Below are 17,177 nucleotides of genomic sequence, written 5' to 3' on the forward strand. Positions count from 1 at the left end.
TGTTAAAAATGTTTGGGATCCACAGACAATAAAGAGGTTTTTGGGCGTTTTTATTATCGTATTCCATGGGAACAGGCATACACCATTTTCCAAGATAAGAAAAAAGTTTCACTGAATTTTACAATATGTATTTATAGCATCAGTAACTGCAGCAGACCAAGTATTTAAACCAAGTATTTAAACTCAAAGGGAAATAAGGGGCTTTTTGTTAAATTAACAAGATGCTTTGAAAAATGAAAAAAACTTTAAAGAAATAAAAATAAATTTGTAGTTATACAACTGTATTCACATCTTAAAAAGGAAGAATCCACCCTGAATACTTCCATGCTGTTAAAAGTGAATATTGTTATATAGTCTGTCTCTGTATTTAACAAATTGGTAAGTGCATGTTTAAGAGTCAGACCCCATGACATTCCAACATAACGGCAAAAACAAGGGAGAAAAAACACTGAAGAAAAAATGTGTACTTTCTAAAAACATAAACCTCAAAATTCCCTAATGAGCATGAAGCCACAAGATGCGTTGCATTTTAAGTCATGTGGCTCCATACGTATATGCAGAATGAACAAGTTGGCAGGCCATCTATATTTACAGTTGCTATATAAGTGGGCATACATTTAAAACTTCCCACTTCTGATGAAAACCAACAAGTTCACACCCATTGTGTTATGGATGTTACAGAAAGGCATTATGGGAGGGAAAAAAAAACAACTGAAACAAAAGTACATAAAAGCAAAACCTACACCAGAACAAGAAAATAAAAACCTCTCTTTCTCAGAGTCCAGGAAAGCACCTAACATCAGAAACTGGTGACAATTCAAAGACAATACCAGGTTGTTGTTTTGTTTTTTTCCCCCAATTATCAGCCGTTAACTACTAAACGACTGTACTTTACATCAATGCGATATAAAGATTGTAAACCTGACAATGTATGGAGCTTGGTCATCTGTCTTTTTGAGTCTTAAAAGGGATGTCAGTACATATGTGGTACCAGAAATCTTAAATATGCAGAAATGGAAGAAAAAAAAAAGTCTTCTTGCAAGGAAAGAAAAAATGTCAAACTTAACTTGGAAAGTGGTCGGCAATAACCAATTAGATCTAGAATAAAACACGGCAAAACACTGGTAGAGTCTTAAAGCAGTGAACGGAAATGCAAGGGTGGATTTTTCCTTTTTAATGGGGTTTGAGAACTGTGTTGTACTGAATGTAGACTTTGGGTTTGGTATCCTGGACAGTGGGGATGGGGCGGGGGTTATAATTGATCTGTCTTACTGCTGCGTGTTCTCTCCTCCTCTTCATCAGAGGAGTCTCCTCCGTAGGGCACAAGCCCCGATGCATCTTCAGACACTTTAGATTTCTTCTCGCACGCCTCCTCTTGAGCACCTGTAATGGCAGAGTAAATGGAAAGAGAGAAAAAGAGAAGGGGTGGGAGATGGGGAGAGAAAGCAGAGAAAAAACAAAAAAAAAGGAAACCCATTGAGGAGCCCCCAGTTAGCGGTGGTTTTGAGTTCGTTTGATCCACAGCCGGGGGGAGGGAAGATATCAAATGAAACGGCAGCAGAGCACACATCCATAACAGGCAGGTCCAGGGACACATGTTGAGAGAGAAAAACAAGGGAAAGACAAAAAACATATACAAGAAGAGCATGTTAGTGGGTTCCACCAGTGGAGAGATTCACACAGGTCTCCACTCCTCCCCATTCCTCCATGGAGGAGATGCCATTTTCATGCAACTGACTCAGACTCTCACAATATTTGGAGATAAAGAAATGCATACCCATTGACGCGGCAAAGCCAGGCGGAGTAACTGGATCTTCTGTCACCGGGTCTCTTGGCCTTTTGCGTGCAACGGGGGCAGGAGCCGCAAAGAAAGGTGGCGGTGGAGGCATCAGAATCCTGAAGAGAGAAAAACGTCAACATCTACACCACACAAGGGTCATGAAGAATAATAAACACGGGTAAATTAGATCTCTTAACACACCTTTGTACTACTTTCTCATCTCCACCACTGGCAGCAGGAAGTGCAGACTCTTGATGAGCAGGACCCTCTGGAGATCTGCTGGGAGGCTAAATAGAAAAGTACAAAACAGTCAAGACGATTCAAAACGTCCACATATAAAGTGAAGGTTAACTTCACGTTAAAACTTTCTAAATGCTTATGGCTTTGTGTCAAAATAAAAATGTTTAAATTATTTGAAAGGGCAAAATGAAAACTATTTCCTCAATGAGCCACAATGTAGAGCATTTGGGGTTGACAGTAAATGTCAGGTATCTTTGTTTGGCTTTGTATAATATTAATTTGCATATGGGATGGCAATGTGATGATGTTTAAACTCACTACTCAATTAGACAAAAAGAAAAAGAGAAAAAAGACAGCATTTAATGGTCCAGTCTTCCCAATAATTAAAAGACAAAATTAGCTTTTAGTGATATGTACAGGTGTTAAAGCGAACCTGTTCTTCCTTAACCCCCTCCTGGAAATGACGCCTGGGACTTCCTGAGTCAGGGGGGGTGTTTAATGATCCCTCAGGCTCCACTGTTTCACTGCTGCCAGGATCCTTAAGTAGAGCAAAACATACAGTCTGATGCAGCAGCAGGATTTTAAAAGAGCCAAAACTCCCCGACAAGTGTCATGTGTCCTTACAACATAACCATTATAAAGACGTAACTAGTGACGTTACAAGGATTAAACTGGATGATGAGCTACCACCTAACATTTAATACAATGTTTTATGAGTGTGTATGTAATGCAGATTTAAAATTCTGCTGAAATTAGTAACTGCTATTAGATGATTGATTAAATAATAAATGTAATAACATGTACCTGCTTTTCTTACTTCATATAAAATACAAATATTGTATAAATGTACAGGTTGAAATCAAATCAACATAACTTATGCATGAATGCAATAATTAGTGGCAGCATTCATCTTTGGCGATTACCTGGACAAGATAGGGATGCGGTTTCCTCGGACACACCGGATACTGAACCATTGCCTGAGAAGATGGAGGGTTTGTCGACATGTTAGAATGACTTGAGGGACCATTTGCATTACTCCAATAACCACTGGCTCCTGAGTACGCTGAATAGCCGCCAGCATACCCATTTGCTGGGTAGTCATACCAGGACCCCTGGCTAGAGTAATTGCTATTAGGTGGAAATCCATGTGCTGCGTATGCTGAAATGAAAGTATAGAACGCTGAGTTAATAGCATATATACATAAATCAATAACGGTGTTTTGACAACTGTGACGTACTATTTCAACCTATTGTTGAGCCACTAAAGATGTCAGGGAATTAATGACAATAAGAAGAATGCAGTCAGCTAGTACCTGATATTTTGGTCACCCTGTTGGAATTTGTTACAAGGCATAAAAGAATACTTACGTTGTGTCGAGCCGGTGGCTGTGTACATTGATACCGTACGGGCACTTTCATCTCTCACCTGAAGAGCAAGAGAAAACAAAAACTATGTGAGGGGGCTTCATAGCAAACAACAACGATTGTGTCTATTTTCAGAGTTGCATTGTGGGTAGGTGCAGAGCACTCAAAACCTATCTCTGGAGATCAGGTGGTTCACGCTACCACATTCACTTTAGGAGGTGGGTATCAGTGATAACTATATGCTTTGATAGTTTCACCTTCTTTAACCTCCCATTAGGCTTTCATGTCATTCAATTAAAGCTCACAACTTTATTTGGTGTGACGATATTGTAAACTTACAGTTTCCAACAGAGACTCTGTGAGTTTCTTCGCCGACTCCAGTCCAGCTGAATTTGGGTGGCTGTAACAAACAAATGGCCGTATGTTAAATAAACAGTCTCAGAACTAACGGAGCAAAAAGAAAGAGGTTTTTAGCAGTGATATGCAAGCAGGGCTCTAAAATGGCCCTTACGGTTACATATGATCCAAAACTAAAATCTTACAACGTGGATATCTATTTGGGTTGATTAATTCAGACAAATAACATATTTACACCAAGCATGTCAAGTGATGTTCTGTTAGGATTTCAGGAAAAGGTTTTAGTAACTAAAATCAAATTTGCTTTCAAATCGTCTTCTTGTCGTATAGTGACATTGTGTTTGCGTGTGTGTCTGTGAATCTCCCTATCTGAAGACTTATCCCTTCAGGGAACTTGGAAAAACTTTCTAAAAAAGGTGAGCATTTGGAATGAACATACCTGATGTAGACATAAAGAGGCTCAAAAGACTCTCGTTTTGATGCTTGTTCGATGTAGCCAGAGCCTTTTCCCCTGAGAAAGACTCGAGCCCCCGTCTCCGTCTGGATGTGACTCAAGTACGAACCTCCTGGACCCTCAATCTTTTCGTTCACGTTGAAAAAAGGGAACGTCTGGTCCAGGCCCACAAAAATCTTTGTGTGCACGAAACTCTGAGGATAAGGCAAAAATGTGATCTATTATTATTATGCCGTGCATATTTAAGTAGGTATCTATAATACGTTTTACTCATGGTAAAATGGCTTTGTAAGCAGATGCAGAAATCCAAGGCTTTTCCCTTTAGACCAGGGATGTTCTTTCTGCTGCTTTATATGGGAGGTGAGTATCAGTGAAAGCAACATGGTCTTCATTTGCCTCACTTTCTAAACCTCCGTTTGTAAAAATCCTAACTCTGACACAATATCACAGACAAAATTACTATTCAACACTAAATACCCGAGCTGTCTAATGAATTGTATACAATATAAACAGTTTTACTTTGCACATTAAGTAATAATTTATGCCAATGTGGCACATCCATTCAAAGACCTTATGATAGTAGAGGTAAATCCCACCATACAAGACGTAGAGCAGAAATGGTTCTTCTTTTCTATGGTAAGAGTTTAGTAATGAATCCCCCGGCAACTGAACTGGTGTCATCACCCCCTTGTAGAGGGGTGAACTTCAACAAAGACATCATCAGAATCAGAAGCCTACCCCTAAATGAGGAGCTGCAGGCCGGTGTCCTGGCACTGAGTTGGTGTTGGGATTCCGTGGTGCGGTTGGTGTAACGACTGAGCGAGGAGGCTGAGGGTAGAGTGTGAGCGGAGGCATGACAGGCACGTGTTGTCCTCCTGATGCTGCAGAGGCTCTCAACAGGTCCTCAGAGATGATCTCCTTTATCCTCAGCACAGCCTCTGATGTTGTAGAAAAGTCAATGATGAACAGGCTTCATAACACTTACAACACATATTAGATGAAGACAATGCTCGATTCTACACAACGGAACAGATTTTTTCAAAGCCACTTACTATTCACCTGGTCTTGATTCTTTCCCTGGACATGTAAATACAGAGGTCTTTGTCTAAAAAAAAGAAGGGAAAAGGCCAATTAGAAATCTCATGGACAATGCATTGCGTTCCTGGATAAATGTTCTTGATGAAAAAGAAGTAAGGAACTAGAATTTGTAGGACTGTGACACGTGCGTATGTTGTGACAGTCAAAATGATGATAAGAAAGAATCATTAAAAAAAAATAAACACCATATTGTCTAGTGTCTTATAAGAGTGATGTACAATTTTAATATATGGAATATTACTTTGAATTAGATACATACAGAGTGTACCAAATAGTAGGCTGCAGCATGTGTCAGATACATACTCAATTCAACATTAAGGTAAATAACAGCATAGGATCATGCATAGGATCATACACTGAATTCAGAGATTGCAAGTATTGGGATCAGGACATCCCTAGTCTTAGTACATACCCCACTATTCCCTTTTCTGCTCCAGCCATGTAATGACCTTTCGTTGAGACGACTGATCCACTAAACTGTCGGATCTGAAAAAGTATGAGGACATTTGATTAAGACACAAGACGTATAGAGAGTACAGTTGTTTAAAGAACTTTCTTAAGCTTTTCCCTCACATTTCCCATTTTCTTTCACCCAATATCGTGTGTCAAATGCAACACTACCATGGCCAGTTTCCACTCACCTCCTCCTGTGTTTTGCCTTTAGTAAGAAGATCCCTGCAAGTTAGCGGTACATCGTTTATGTCGACCTCTGTGATCACCATTTCTTCTGTAGTGGTTGGCACATGGACATTTGGAGCGGTCTAAAATGACAAGGAAACGGTAAGCCATCTAATGCAATGAGCAAGACACGATGCAATTATTTGTTACAGCCGTTTAAATCACGTGCACCTTAGCAAGTAACGGTGGAGGAGTCAACAGCTTTCCTTTGGCCATTAACATGGCGTTTATTTTAGCAGCCATGGCTGCAGCCATTTCAACTCCTCCCTGAGGGGCTGGCTTGTCTCCTGGTTGTGGCGGTTGGGAAACTCTGCTGTTTGAACCAGCAGTGCTGACGACTCCTGCATTTTCACTACTCCTTGGCTGCCTCACATCTACACTCTGGGCAGTCTTATCCCATCGGCTGGTTAGGCACCTGAAAAAAAAAACAACAAAACAAACGTATAGATAAAATCAATAGATAAAATCGCATTTACAACACCATTTAACCAGAAAGTCGGTAGATATGGACTCGACATTCCGATATTGGAGATCTGTTGAATCTTAGATGAAGAAGTTTTAAAAGGCTTTAAACTTTTAAAGCCTACAACTTTTGTAGTGGTAAAAATTCTAGCTACGTGACTGAGATTACTCTACTATCACTATAGCTTTTTATTAAGCCAAATACACAGTCCATATCAGGCCTTATGATCCCATAACTGTTTAATTCGAGCTAAGCTAACAACAGCCAAAGTTAGCTCGCGTTAACGGATGCTAAAGCTAAGGCTCAAACTAGCTAAAGTGTCTAGTTACGTCCTGTTCTAGTCCGTCGTATTACCAATAAGCCCTAAAGACTTGTTGGGATAAAGTTTATTTCGATAACATACTTTGATAGCTCAGCCTGTTCGCGGTGCACAGGCGATACACTTTAAGCTAACAACTATAGCAGGCCACAACAGTGTATGCTAGCTGGTGGATTAGACTGCCGCTCAATAGGCTAGCCAGTTAGCATGGCTGGCTAGCTTAGCGCTCGCTACACATATGCAGTGCGTTAGTAACTTGTATTACCCGGATATAAAACATATTGATAACTAAATGGAAACTTACGGTGTTTGTCCAGTCATTCCCGAAGACATAGCAAGCTAAATTAGACCAGTTTCTAATATATTTGACGCTGGGCGACGGGAGCCATCGGGTTGCTGTGTCTGGCGCCGGCGAGTTCTTTTGACGACTTGTCGCAAAGTCTGACTTGGCGGAAGTTGAGCTGTTTTCGCGTTACGCAACGCCGCCTGTTAAAGTCACGTAGTACGTCGAGATCATTGGAAAATAAAGTTGAAGATTGACTCAGGATTGGCGATTTCAAATATATGATTAAGCATAGAAAAATAGTTAGTCTTTAAAAATATATATATTTGCTTTTGTTCATGGCTGGATTAAGCAACTAGAGGGCCCCAGTTCAATAAAGAGCAGCTAGGCCCCCATTAAAGGTACTAATACTTCTACCTACATTCTCTCCTATTCACTTTAATTGTCAGAGTCACAGTTCACCGTTTTTCAACTATTTGGTTTGATTTGGTTTATTGACAACAATATAAAAGTCATCATATCAAACTTTGTCATAGATAGTATGACAACATCTGGGAATTGTTTCTATTGTTCAATCACGGTTTTTTTTTTTTAAATCCATTCCATCAAGCTATATGAAGACAGGCATTCAATATCTGACAATACGTTATATTAGAAAATAGGAGTCTTGTCCATGCAGGCAACAGTACCAATGTACTGTTTCAACAAAGGAAAATATGTAGTATTATTCGCAAAACTTTACACTGCCAGACTAAAAACCTGTAGTGTCACTCTCAGATTGTGTACAGGTTGCTCAGCTCAATATTTAGGCTTAATTATGAGTCTTTTTTCTGAGCTGAATGTGTGGCATTTTTGTTGAATGGAAAGCCAGTCTGGCTGAGTTCAAACACTTACAGCATTACATGAATACAATTCTGCTCATTAATCTCTTGATTTTCTGCTTTTGCAAATACTGTTAAATGGAGCGAAAACATAAATATGCACAGCAATCATCAGTTTGTTCACACAGATAGTATGGCATTGTGTGCACAATGAATCAAACCTTGTAGCCTATTCTACACAAATAAGCTCTTTTTTCAATTAAACACACACTTGATCAATTCAGTAAGCTAAAGTAAGCAATTTATTGTGTTTTACTGCTACAAAAAAAAAAGAGGAGTCATCCCAGAGAGATGAATAAGGCTGTTCACACTACTTGCTCCTCCTACCAGCTGAGATCTGGTAATGTTAAAATAAGTGTGGAAGAAGAAAAGCGGATTTGTTCAAGGTGGCATGATCTCAGTGAAAGGAAATTAGTTTCATGTTGTTCTCGATTGTCCATTTTTTCAGTAGATGTATTACTTGCCTTCATTCAAAAGCTAAGAAGAAACTTGTTGCTTTCTTAATGCTCTAAAAATAGTAAAACAAGTAACCGAAATAGGTATTTATAAGGCATATTGTTGGCTAATAAAGAACGAGAGGAAAAAAACAGAAAGGAGGACAGATGTTGAATCATTGCAGGAAATAGACTGCAAACACATAATTGACATTATTTTATTTTTCATTGAATAGTTTCTAATTTTTTTTTCTCCGTGCCTTCAGACCAAGACGTGAATCAGAAGGAACAAACAAATCCCCTGATTGAGTGTACAATTCTGTCATAAGAGAGAAACAAAGAGAATCGTGGTCAATACACATTATTAACCATCATTTGCTTAGCTGTTATGGCATTTATATACTGTTTAAAGAGGAAATATTCTTAATAAGCAACAAACTTTAACATATATTAGTATCCTAATCTGAGCCTCGAACAAAAAGCTGTTCCCTGGGTCTGTGCATAAGGATGTTGGACAAGTGGCCAAAATAGAATGATGTTTGATCAAAATTCAATGCAAGCGGGCCTCTAGGAGACTGCTTCAAGACAGTGATAGACAACTCTGCGATCCACATCCTTCTTAACCATTTAGTTCTCTGTATACATGCCAAGTGTGACCGTCCAATTCACAGGTATTCAGATAGCTATCATGGTTGATCTCATTTGCTGCAAATCCAGTGTAAAATTCATTGTCTATAAAAATATTGAGATTTACTTGAACATAACCTTCTGACTATGTCATAATAAAAACTCCAAATGTCCGTTGCAGTTGCACAGTGGGATGTACTGTATAAATATTGTATAAAATAAGGCAGTCTTTTCAGTAGGATAAACCAGATACAAAAATTTCTGGGAGAAAAAATTTTCAAGTCCAAAATGTTTTCACATATTTCTGCTGTTGTCAAATGTCGAGCGGTTTACAGCATTAAACCAAGAGTAAGGGATTGTTGCAACAATGAATACACACACACACACACACACCTACAACCCAAACACACCCACGTGTACACACATGTGCATGCATGCATGCACACACACACACACACACACACACACACACACACACACAGACACACACACACACACACACACACACACACACACACACACACACACACACAGACACACACACACACACACACACACACGCGCACAAACTCCTGATGATCAACAATAACAGCTTATTCTACTATGCAACATCCCATCCCTGGACAAATCACTGAGACGTAGACATTTCTAATATTGTTTACAGTGCAATACAAAAGTGTTCATTCAAACTGGTACTGTACTTTTGATAAGAAAATAAAAATGTTTAATATGGTAATGCTTCATATGAATAATAATTGTGATTTTATTGAGAGTTCTAGTAGTATTTGTCTTCATCAGCTTTGGCTTTTCTCTCTCATTTTGAAATTCATTTTATTCTTATTTATCAACTAATTGATATTTAATTCATTTGTGAATTTGAATATAGAAAATATGGAACATCTAAGAAAAATGAACATACCAAATCATCTGTAATTAGTTACCTATGATCATGATGTTGAGGTTTTTTTTTTTTTCTTTTTTACTCTCAGCAGTGGCCTAAAGTAAAAATCCACTCCCTGACCCAAAAAGAAAGCATCCCCTCCCACGTGTCTGTTATGACAGCTACGTGCCAACTTGGATGTGTTTCTGAAGGACACATGAAATATTGCCAAAACAAACAAAAAAAAAAAAGCAGTGGAGTGTTCTTTCACGGTGTGGTTTCCAGAAGGGGCAGAAGGAGCAGTCCTGCCTTGTTGCGAGCACAGGGATGGAGGTCAAAGGTGACTGTATGTCCTGACGTGGATTGGACACCGTTATATCAAGGCCACACTTCCACCTTCTCCTCCACTGTTGCTCACTCCTTCAGTAAACGAGCAGTTCTTACTCAAACAGCAACTTCACAGGCAGACAGGAGTGCCCATGTGGTAATTAGGGGACGGATGCTCTGTAAGGACCCTCTCTCAGTCATGTCACTTGACCAGCTACACTGCGAATGCCTGAGAGGCACGAGAAGTTCATAAGGATGCTGTGTGTCCGTGTCTGTTTTTTTTTTCTTCACAGTTCTCGTCAGACAGGGTTGTAACGCCAGCTGTGTTACTGCTGCGACTGCCTGTCAGGAAGTTCTTCTGTGGTTTCTGCGTGGACGGACGTGTGGACGCTCGGCGTGCTACGGAAGCAGGAGAGTGAAGGCGAGGAGGCCCTTTTGGCTGGCTGGGCTGGCAGGGAGAGACACCCCGGCAGGAGAGAGGAGGGCTGCCCCGGACTGCAGCGTCCCAGGGCTGAACACAGCAGCGCCTACTCCGGAGGCGGTCGCAGGCTGTGCAGCTTCCTCTCGTCCAGGCCTTTCCAGTACTTGAAGTTGTTGTCCAAGTGCTGCATAAGATTGGGGAGGTCTGCAAAAGCTGGGTCGACAAAAAAATAATCAAAATGAATCTATGTTTTCCCCCCAAATCAACACCACCACACCTCAAAAAGCAACTTTTTAATCCTTATACTTCAACAGAGGATATCTGCCACTACCAAATATCAATCTAATAGAATCTGTATATTAAACATCTGTCTTATCACTGCATGTTGGGTTCCTTTTTTTTACGACTGCAGCCGAGTTGGTGACCCACCGTGACTTTGAGGAATGTGATTTAGAGTTTGAATTTCGTAATGACATTGACAAAGAAACTGTATCTAATGTGGCCCAATAAGCCTGATGAGGTCATTATCTGCATTGGTGCAGTACAAAATCAGTGTATCCCTAAGACTTAGCACACATGTAGGTATAAAAGTACTTTTAAAAAAAAGACAATGACACTACTCAGCTGCTAATTTCTGCTAAAGAGGAAGTTTCACATCCTTTTTGAACATTTCTAAACATGCCACTCATGCCATCTCTGACACTCTAAAAAAAAAAATCATGCAGATTCATAACGGTGTATGTATCTCTGGTGTTTGCTTCATGCTGTGCAGTCTTACCATCCCATGCATCAAACATGTCCGTAATGAAGTAGTCTATGAAGGAAATCTGGGACTTTGGGATGCTACAAGTGTTTCTGTCAAACACAGGCATAACCACTGGTAGACCTTGTCTCTTCTCCTCGTCCGTCTGCACCAGAGACGACAGCACAAGTGAACATCACGCACAATAATTACATTGATTACAAAAAAACAGTACTGGTTCCATCTCACTGCCCTATCGACAACATGTTATTTCGATCTTTTTTCTAATTACCTGTGCAAAATACTCCTCTGAGATGCGTCCGGCCCATTCTATACAGAGCTCCTGAGGCCTGCATGGATTGGAGATGTCTGCACACTTAATCAGCATCCGCTTGACGAGGATGCGATTCTCAGGGGATGTAAGAATGCTTTTGGCAGATTCCTCGTCATTGTTTCCCTAAAAAAAAAAAAACGAACAAACAAACAAATAAAAACAGAAGTAGACCGTTAGCACAAAGACAACTGAGGCTGCACTTATTAGCGGCAGTAGACAGCCCCTTATAGCTCACACAGCAGCTGAACTACTAAAAATAACCCACTGTGTCTGTACAAAAAAAAGGGGGGAAGATGAAATGTGGCGCTGACAGCTGATAAAGGTTTTCTTTATGGAAGGAGAGTCAGTAGTCAGCGCATGTTCAGTACAGCATGGTTCATGCAGTCACATGGTTCGCGGTCTACTGTATGTTTCAAGATTGAATTCACTGACAATTGCATTAAGCAAAAGTACAGAAGGCCTATTTAAGCCAAGATGAGTGAGGTCTCTGTTCTATTTAAGTCTTGAAATATTTGTGACACAAAGGCCAAAAGAGCTTTTTTTTTATTATCAACTAAATTTAAACTTCCACTACTTTATATCTAACACATAAGTCTCTATATTCACTTTAATAATGCAGGGGAAAATTGGCATCAAATTATTTATTCGTGTCATCCCTGCTTTTAAAAAGGGCAAGAAAACTTTTAAATGTCTGTGTTGAGCATTCCACATGCAGACGAGAAAGATGGTACCAGGTTGCAAAATTCTCTCCACACAAAGATATCTGTGCCCGCGCAACAACAGGCCCAAGAAGTCCCCTGAACCAGTATCGCCGTCTCTCAAGTGCTTAAACTATTGTTGCTTACATTCTGTTGGACCATCCCACAGAATGAGATTACAATAATTGTGTTTATCTAGTGTCTGAATGCTCCTGTGTGTCCTTCCTGCTCTGACGCACACAACACTGATCTATTACCAAGAGAAAAAAAAACAAAAAAACAAAGGCGCTAAAATTAGAACGACTATATCTGCACAGCCATGAAATATAAAAAAAGCATTTTTAATCTCACCCCATTCTCCTCCAGAGCAGCCAGAGGCTTGTTGATGCTGTTGACAAATTTGTTGACGTGTTCAAAGTGTTTGGTCATCTCGGTTGCGAGCACCATATCAATGATGGCCTGACGTAGTGTTCGATATTCATTCCTAGAGAGAGAGGAGAGAGAGAGAGAGAGAGAGAGAGAGAGAGAGATTGACAGATGACAGAGAGGGAGGCGGGGGGGGGGGGGGAGGAGAAAAAAAAGAGAAAACAGAGCGAGAGTGAGATGACAGTGTGGTAAATAGCATGGAAACCCGTGTGAACAGTTTCCCCCCTCCTGACTCCAGTGACAGTGGGGATGAATGGATGCTTTGTTCACCTTCCCCCTCTGAGGGGACCAGCACATGTGAGCTATTCTGCTTTGGGACTCAAATCACATTACTAACCCGCTGTTGTCAACACACACACACACACACACACACACACACACACACACACACACACACACACACACACACACACACACACACACACACACACACACACACACACACACACACACACACACACACACACACACACACACACACACACACTTAGCTCCTCCCCTTATGATATTTTAGGTCATGTCTGTATCACAAACATGAATTTCAATATATTAATTTTTTCAATCTTATATATCGATATTTGTTTATCTTATAAATCAGAGTTTGTAAAGAACGTTCATAGGACTGGGATGCAATCCATTAGAAGAAACACTCATAAGCCAAAAACGTCAGCACATTCGGGGCTCAGTGGTGGAGTCGGCTCCGTGTACCGAAGCTAAGTCCTCACTGCAGTGGCTCCGGGTTCGAATCTGACCGGCAGCCCTTTCTGCCCCTTTCACTCTGACACAGTCCTATCTGAATAAAGGCAAAAAGGCCCCAAAAATAACACAAAAAAGTCAGCAAATTCATCTCATTTTGAATAACTTAAAGGAATAAATAAAACTATAGTAATGATCTTCTCAACCCTGTGTAAATAAAAAGTAGATTTCTTTTGAGCACATATACTAATTTGATTGACTACTGCAGGTTGTTCGAGACTACATACCTCTACATCGACTTCAATAGTTACAAAGAATGAACTGCGTTTAGTTTGGTGGTGATCCTGTGAACAGCCGAAGCATGAACAGATAATGACTACTCTCCTTTGGACTATTACGATGTCTTGTGTATTGAATTTCCTACCTTTCAATGTTCTTGAAGATGTTGCACTTATCGTCTCTCGTAGTGATCTGGAAGGCCAGTGCTGCGTGGTGGCTCTCTAGCACAGCGGTGTCATTGTAGAGGATGGCCAGCTCGCTTCCTGCGTTGCACAGGAAGCTGTTGGTGCGGCCTGGGTGGTCCACATCGTGAACGGTAGCAGCGATCAGGGCGGCCACTTCGTCGATGGGATCCAAACTTTGCTGTCGGGGCAGATTGGACGGATTGTTGGCGTTACAAGGGAAAGGTCTGGTATATTACCACTTTGGTTTATAGTTCTGAATGATAAACGAGGCCCAGAGCGGGCACAGAATTACTTGCTACCACATTCATTTGACACATCCCACTGTCAACACATCCAGTTTCACCTGCAGGTTGAACCAAGAAGTATCTCTACACTGTGATTGGTATTTACTATTAGGTCTAATGGCCCAAAAAAAAAAAAAAGTAAGCTATCATCTTCAAATAATGACTTAAATATTAACATAAAGTACATTATTGACATAAGTACAGAAAAACACAACAAATCCCTCATGTTCTGCAACATATGAGGGGCGCTAACCTGTCTGTAGATCTCTAGGGATTCATTAACCTTGGGTGATGTAACTTCACAGTTCACCGGCTAAGCCAATGAAAGATCACTCCATTGAGATCAGAAATAGACAGTTTGGTAATCAGCTTAGCCAGTGCACGGCCTCAACTAGTTACTGAGCCACTGACACACTTGGGCCTAAACCAAGTCTCTCTCGGATAACGGCGGCTCAGACGGGACACCTGACCCTCAAAAAACTCTGCCGAGAGCTGCGCTCGATAGTAGAAAAGAAAATCCCCAACATCAGGACACTGTGGGTGTAATAATATGATGGCGGCCTCTGATTCTACAATCATTATGTCTTCAGGAACAGCTATGTAGTTTCACATCTATTCATAAACTACCAGTTCTGTCACCTTGCTTTCCCCCTGAGTTCAAACAGAACATTCAAAATGTATGAAGTGAGCACTTTATCATAGCAGCCTATTATCATACCAAATACAGAGGGGAAAAGGAACAATCTAATGTTGCTTATTGGGGCTTTGTATCACACCGATCGCATTAAAATCTGAATCAAACTGTTTGTACAAGACCAGTTTATTCATATATGTCATTAAATAACCGCTAAGTGGCCTGAACCCTATTTTAAAAGCTTATAAATTAGAATAAATGTATCAATTATGGAAATAGTTGCCAATTCATTTTCTAATCGACAAACCCTAACCTAAGCTGTGGACCAGCAGCAACATTCTGAAAGCCAAACTCTATTTGTTAATTTACCTTGACCCGTTCCTTGCAAAGAAAATACGCCGTTGCGTGCAGGACATCAGCTGCATGAGAAGAGTTGTGGTAGGAGTTACTGGAGTGGTAGTTGGCTTCAATCACTTGTAGCCAGGAGCGCAACGTGGCCTCAGGGCAGTTTAGGAACTCGCAGACCCCAAATCTGGAGAAGATCTTCATGCCTAAGTAGGTCAAAGGCCTGCGGGAGGATTCAGCAAGGTAGTTTAACATCAACTCTTATCCAAAGTGCTCAAAAACAACAGCTTCTCTTGTAGTTGCCTCACCGTTTCACAGTTGCGGCCTCCAATTTGATGATGTCAAAGTCCCAAGAGTCCTCATTCTCCATGGTCTGGGCAATACGAGGGGGGATGTCATTTACAGAGAGAGGAGTTGTCAGGTGACCGGCGATATGGTGAGGCTCTGTGAGCAAAGGATGACACGAGAACGGAGGCATTCGGATAAAGAGAGCTGGAAAAACATAGCATAGCACTCCATGTCACCCCTCCTGTATACTTTATGAAAACTTACGTTTTGTGGCCAAGATGTATTCATTCCCTGACAATCTGCGTAAACCATCCTGTGAACAAGAAAGCAAGAACGTGTCAGCCAGACGTAAAAAAAATAAAAATCATTCATCCGTTTTGAGTTCAGCTCGAGTGTTAAGAGCACCAGCGTCACGGATGTCAAAAAGCTGCAAACACCTTTGAAATAAATGTGGGCGTTGAAATTGTTTGGATGCTATGAGACATTTACTCTGACATCAGATCGGGTATAAAAGTCAAGCGCTAAATTAAGCTGCTGGGAGCACCAACGCAGACGCAAACATCAGCTTGGACTGGGAGAGCAAAGACAGCTGGGTGGGCTCCGTCATGCTACTGGGACTTGTACATCATGTGTGTGTCAACCATCACTGATGTTACAACGACCCACGAATGAAACCAAGACGAAGCCACAAGTCAGGGAGAACTCCTATCAGAAAGGTAGATAGAAAAACATTATTACTTTTTTAACACCTCAAAGCAGCAAGAGTGCCTGAACAGAATCAGGGGAGATGCACTGAATCGGGTAAAAAAACATCTAAAAGATACGACAATTTTCTGAGATTGAATTGTGATTTTAACATGAATATTTAAATATGCAAATTAAGTTGTGTCTTAACAAATATGTGCTAAATTTCATACATTTCCAAAAGAAATCTGAACAATGGAGAAAGCCAGTCTTTTTTAATTTTGGTTTCTCGAGAGGAAATTTTGGATATCCCCTTGTATCTGTCAACAACAATTTTCACCATGTTGTTATGTAAAATTAAGAAAACAGGCTATAAATGATAAATGGACAAACCTTAAAAACATACAATTCCATAAATTTTTTTCCAGACAGTACAGGTGAATAGCATTTTTTTAAACTAATTTTTAACTAAGGTTTTCTAAAATATTTGAATATGTAAAATAGACATTTTCTATTTCTGACTTTCAGAGAAATTGGTAAAATAAAAAGGCAAAGTGGTAAAATAAACACCTAAACGCGCATTTGTGTTGTTTTCTTCCAACAAGCCTGGAAGAAGACAAGCTATGGAAGCAAAATAGCCCAATTTTATCAATAGTGCATGAAAAATTATGTTTTTACCTGTAGTTTCTCATCTGACCAACTAACTTGTAACTTAACACGTCTAAGTCTGAAATCTTTGACCTATTCCTAGAATCTCAATAGTTTATTTTCCAATAATTTTGCAGCAAAAACAAAACTTCTATCTGTGTTTATCATACGTCAAAGCTTTCTGACAGAAGTAACAGCGTAACAGATGACAACAGTATGATTAAAAAGAGGAAACAAAGACACAGATTTTCCATTTTAACACTTTTGAATGTTCTTTCATCTGTGCTATGACACAATATTTTGAAAGCTATGTTATGTTGACACCTC

At 40.2% G+C, this 17,177-nt stretch overlaps 2 protein-coding genes across 2 annotated transcripts in view; both read right to left on the minus strand.

Annotated features, from left to right (window-relative positions):
• Positions 1-31: 31 nt before the first annotated feature.
• Positions 32-7,177, minus strand: LOC311018058 (KH homology domain-containing protein 4-like). Its single transcript, XM_084016806.1, has 14 exons — positions 7,059-7,177; positions 6,144-6,387; positions 5,936-6,055; positions 5,707-5,780; positions 5,249-5,301; positions 4,935-5,134; positions 4,182-4,390; positions 3,725-3,785; positions 3,389-3,446; positions 2,944-3,179; positions 2,454-2,558; positions 1,982-2,067; positions 1,778-1,896; positions 32-1,383 (listed from the first exon to the last, which is right to left on the minus strand). Exons 1-14 carry the CDS (start codon positions 7,085-7,087, stop codon positions 1,253-1,255), a joined length of 1,725 nt encoding a protein of 574 aa, XP_083872932.1. The 5' UTR covers positions 7,088-7,177; the 3' UTR covers positions 32-1,252.
• A 1,378-nt stretch (positions 7,178-8,555) lies between these two features.
• pde8a (phosphodiesterase 8A) overlaps positions 8,556-17,177 on the minus strand; it is a 44,023-nt gene continuing 35,401 nt past the window's right edge. Inside the window, exons 15-22 of the mRNA XM_084016773.1 lie at positions 15,783-15,831; positions 15,539-15,674; positions 15,255-15,453; positions 13,928-14,145; positions 12,733-12,865; positions 11,642-11,806; positions 11,386-11,515; positions 8,556-10,820 (exon numbers count right to left, since the gene is read on the minus strand). Coding sequence (XP_083872899.1) covers positions 10,714-10,820; positions 11,386-11,515; positions 11,642-11,806; positions 12,733-12,865; positions 13,928-14,145; positions 15,255-15,453; positions 15,539-15,674; positions 15,783-15,831 — 1,137 coding nt within the window. The 3' untranslated portion in view covers positions 8,556-10,713. The remainder of the gene's footprint in view (positions 10,821-11,385; positions 11,516-11,641; positions 11,807-12,732; positions 12,866-13,927; positions 14,146-15,254; positions 15,454-15,538; positions 15,675-15,782; positions 15,832-17,177) is intronic.

Source organism: Eutrigla gurnardus (assembly GCF_963514095.1).
Source record: "Eutrigla gurnardus genome assembly, chromosome: 1".
Taxonomy (NCBI): Eukaryota; Metazoa; Chordata; class Actinopteri; order Perciformes; family Triglidae; genus Eutrigla; species Eutrigla gurnardus.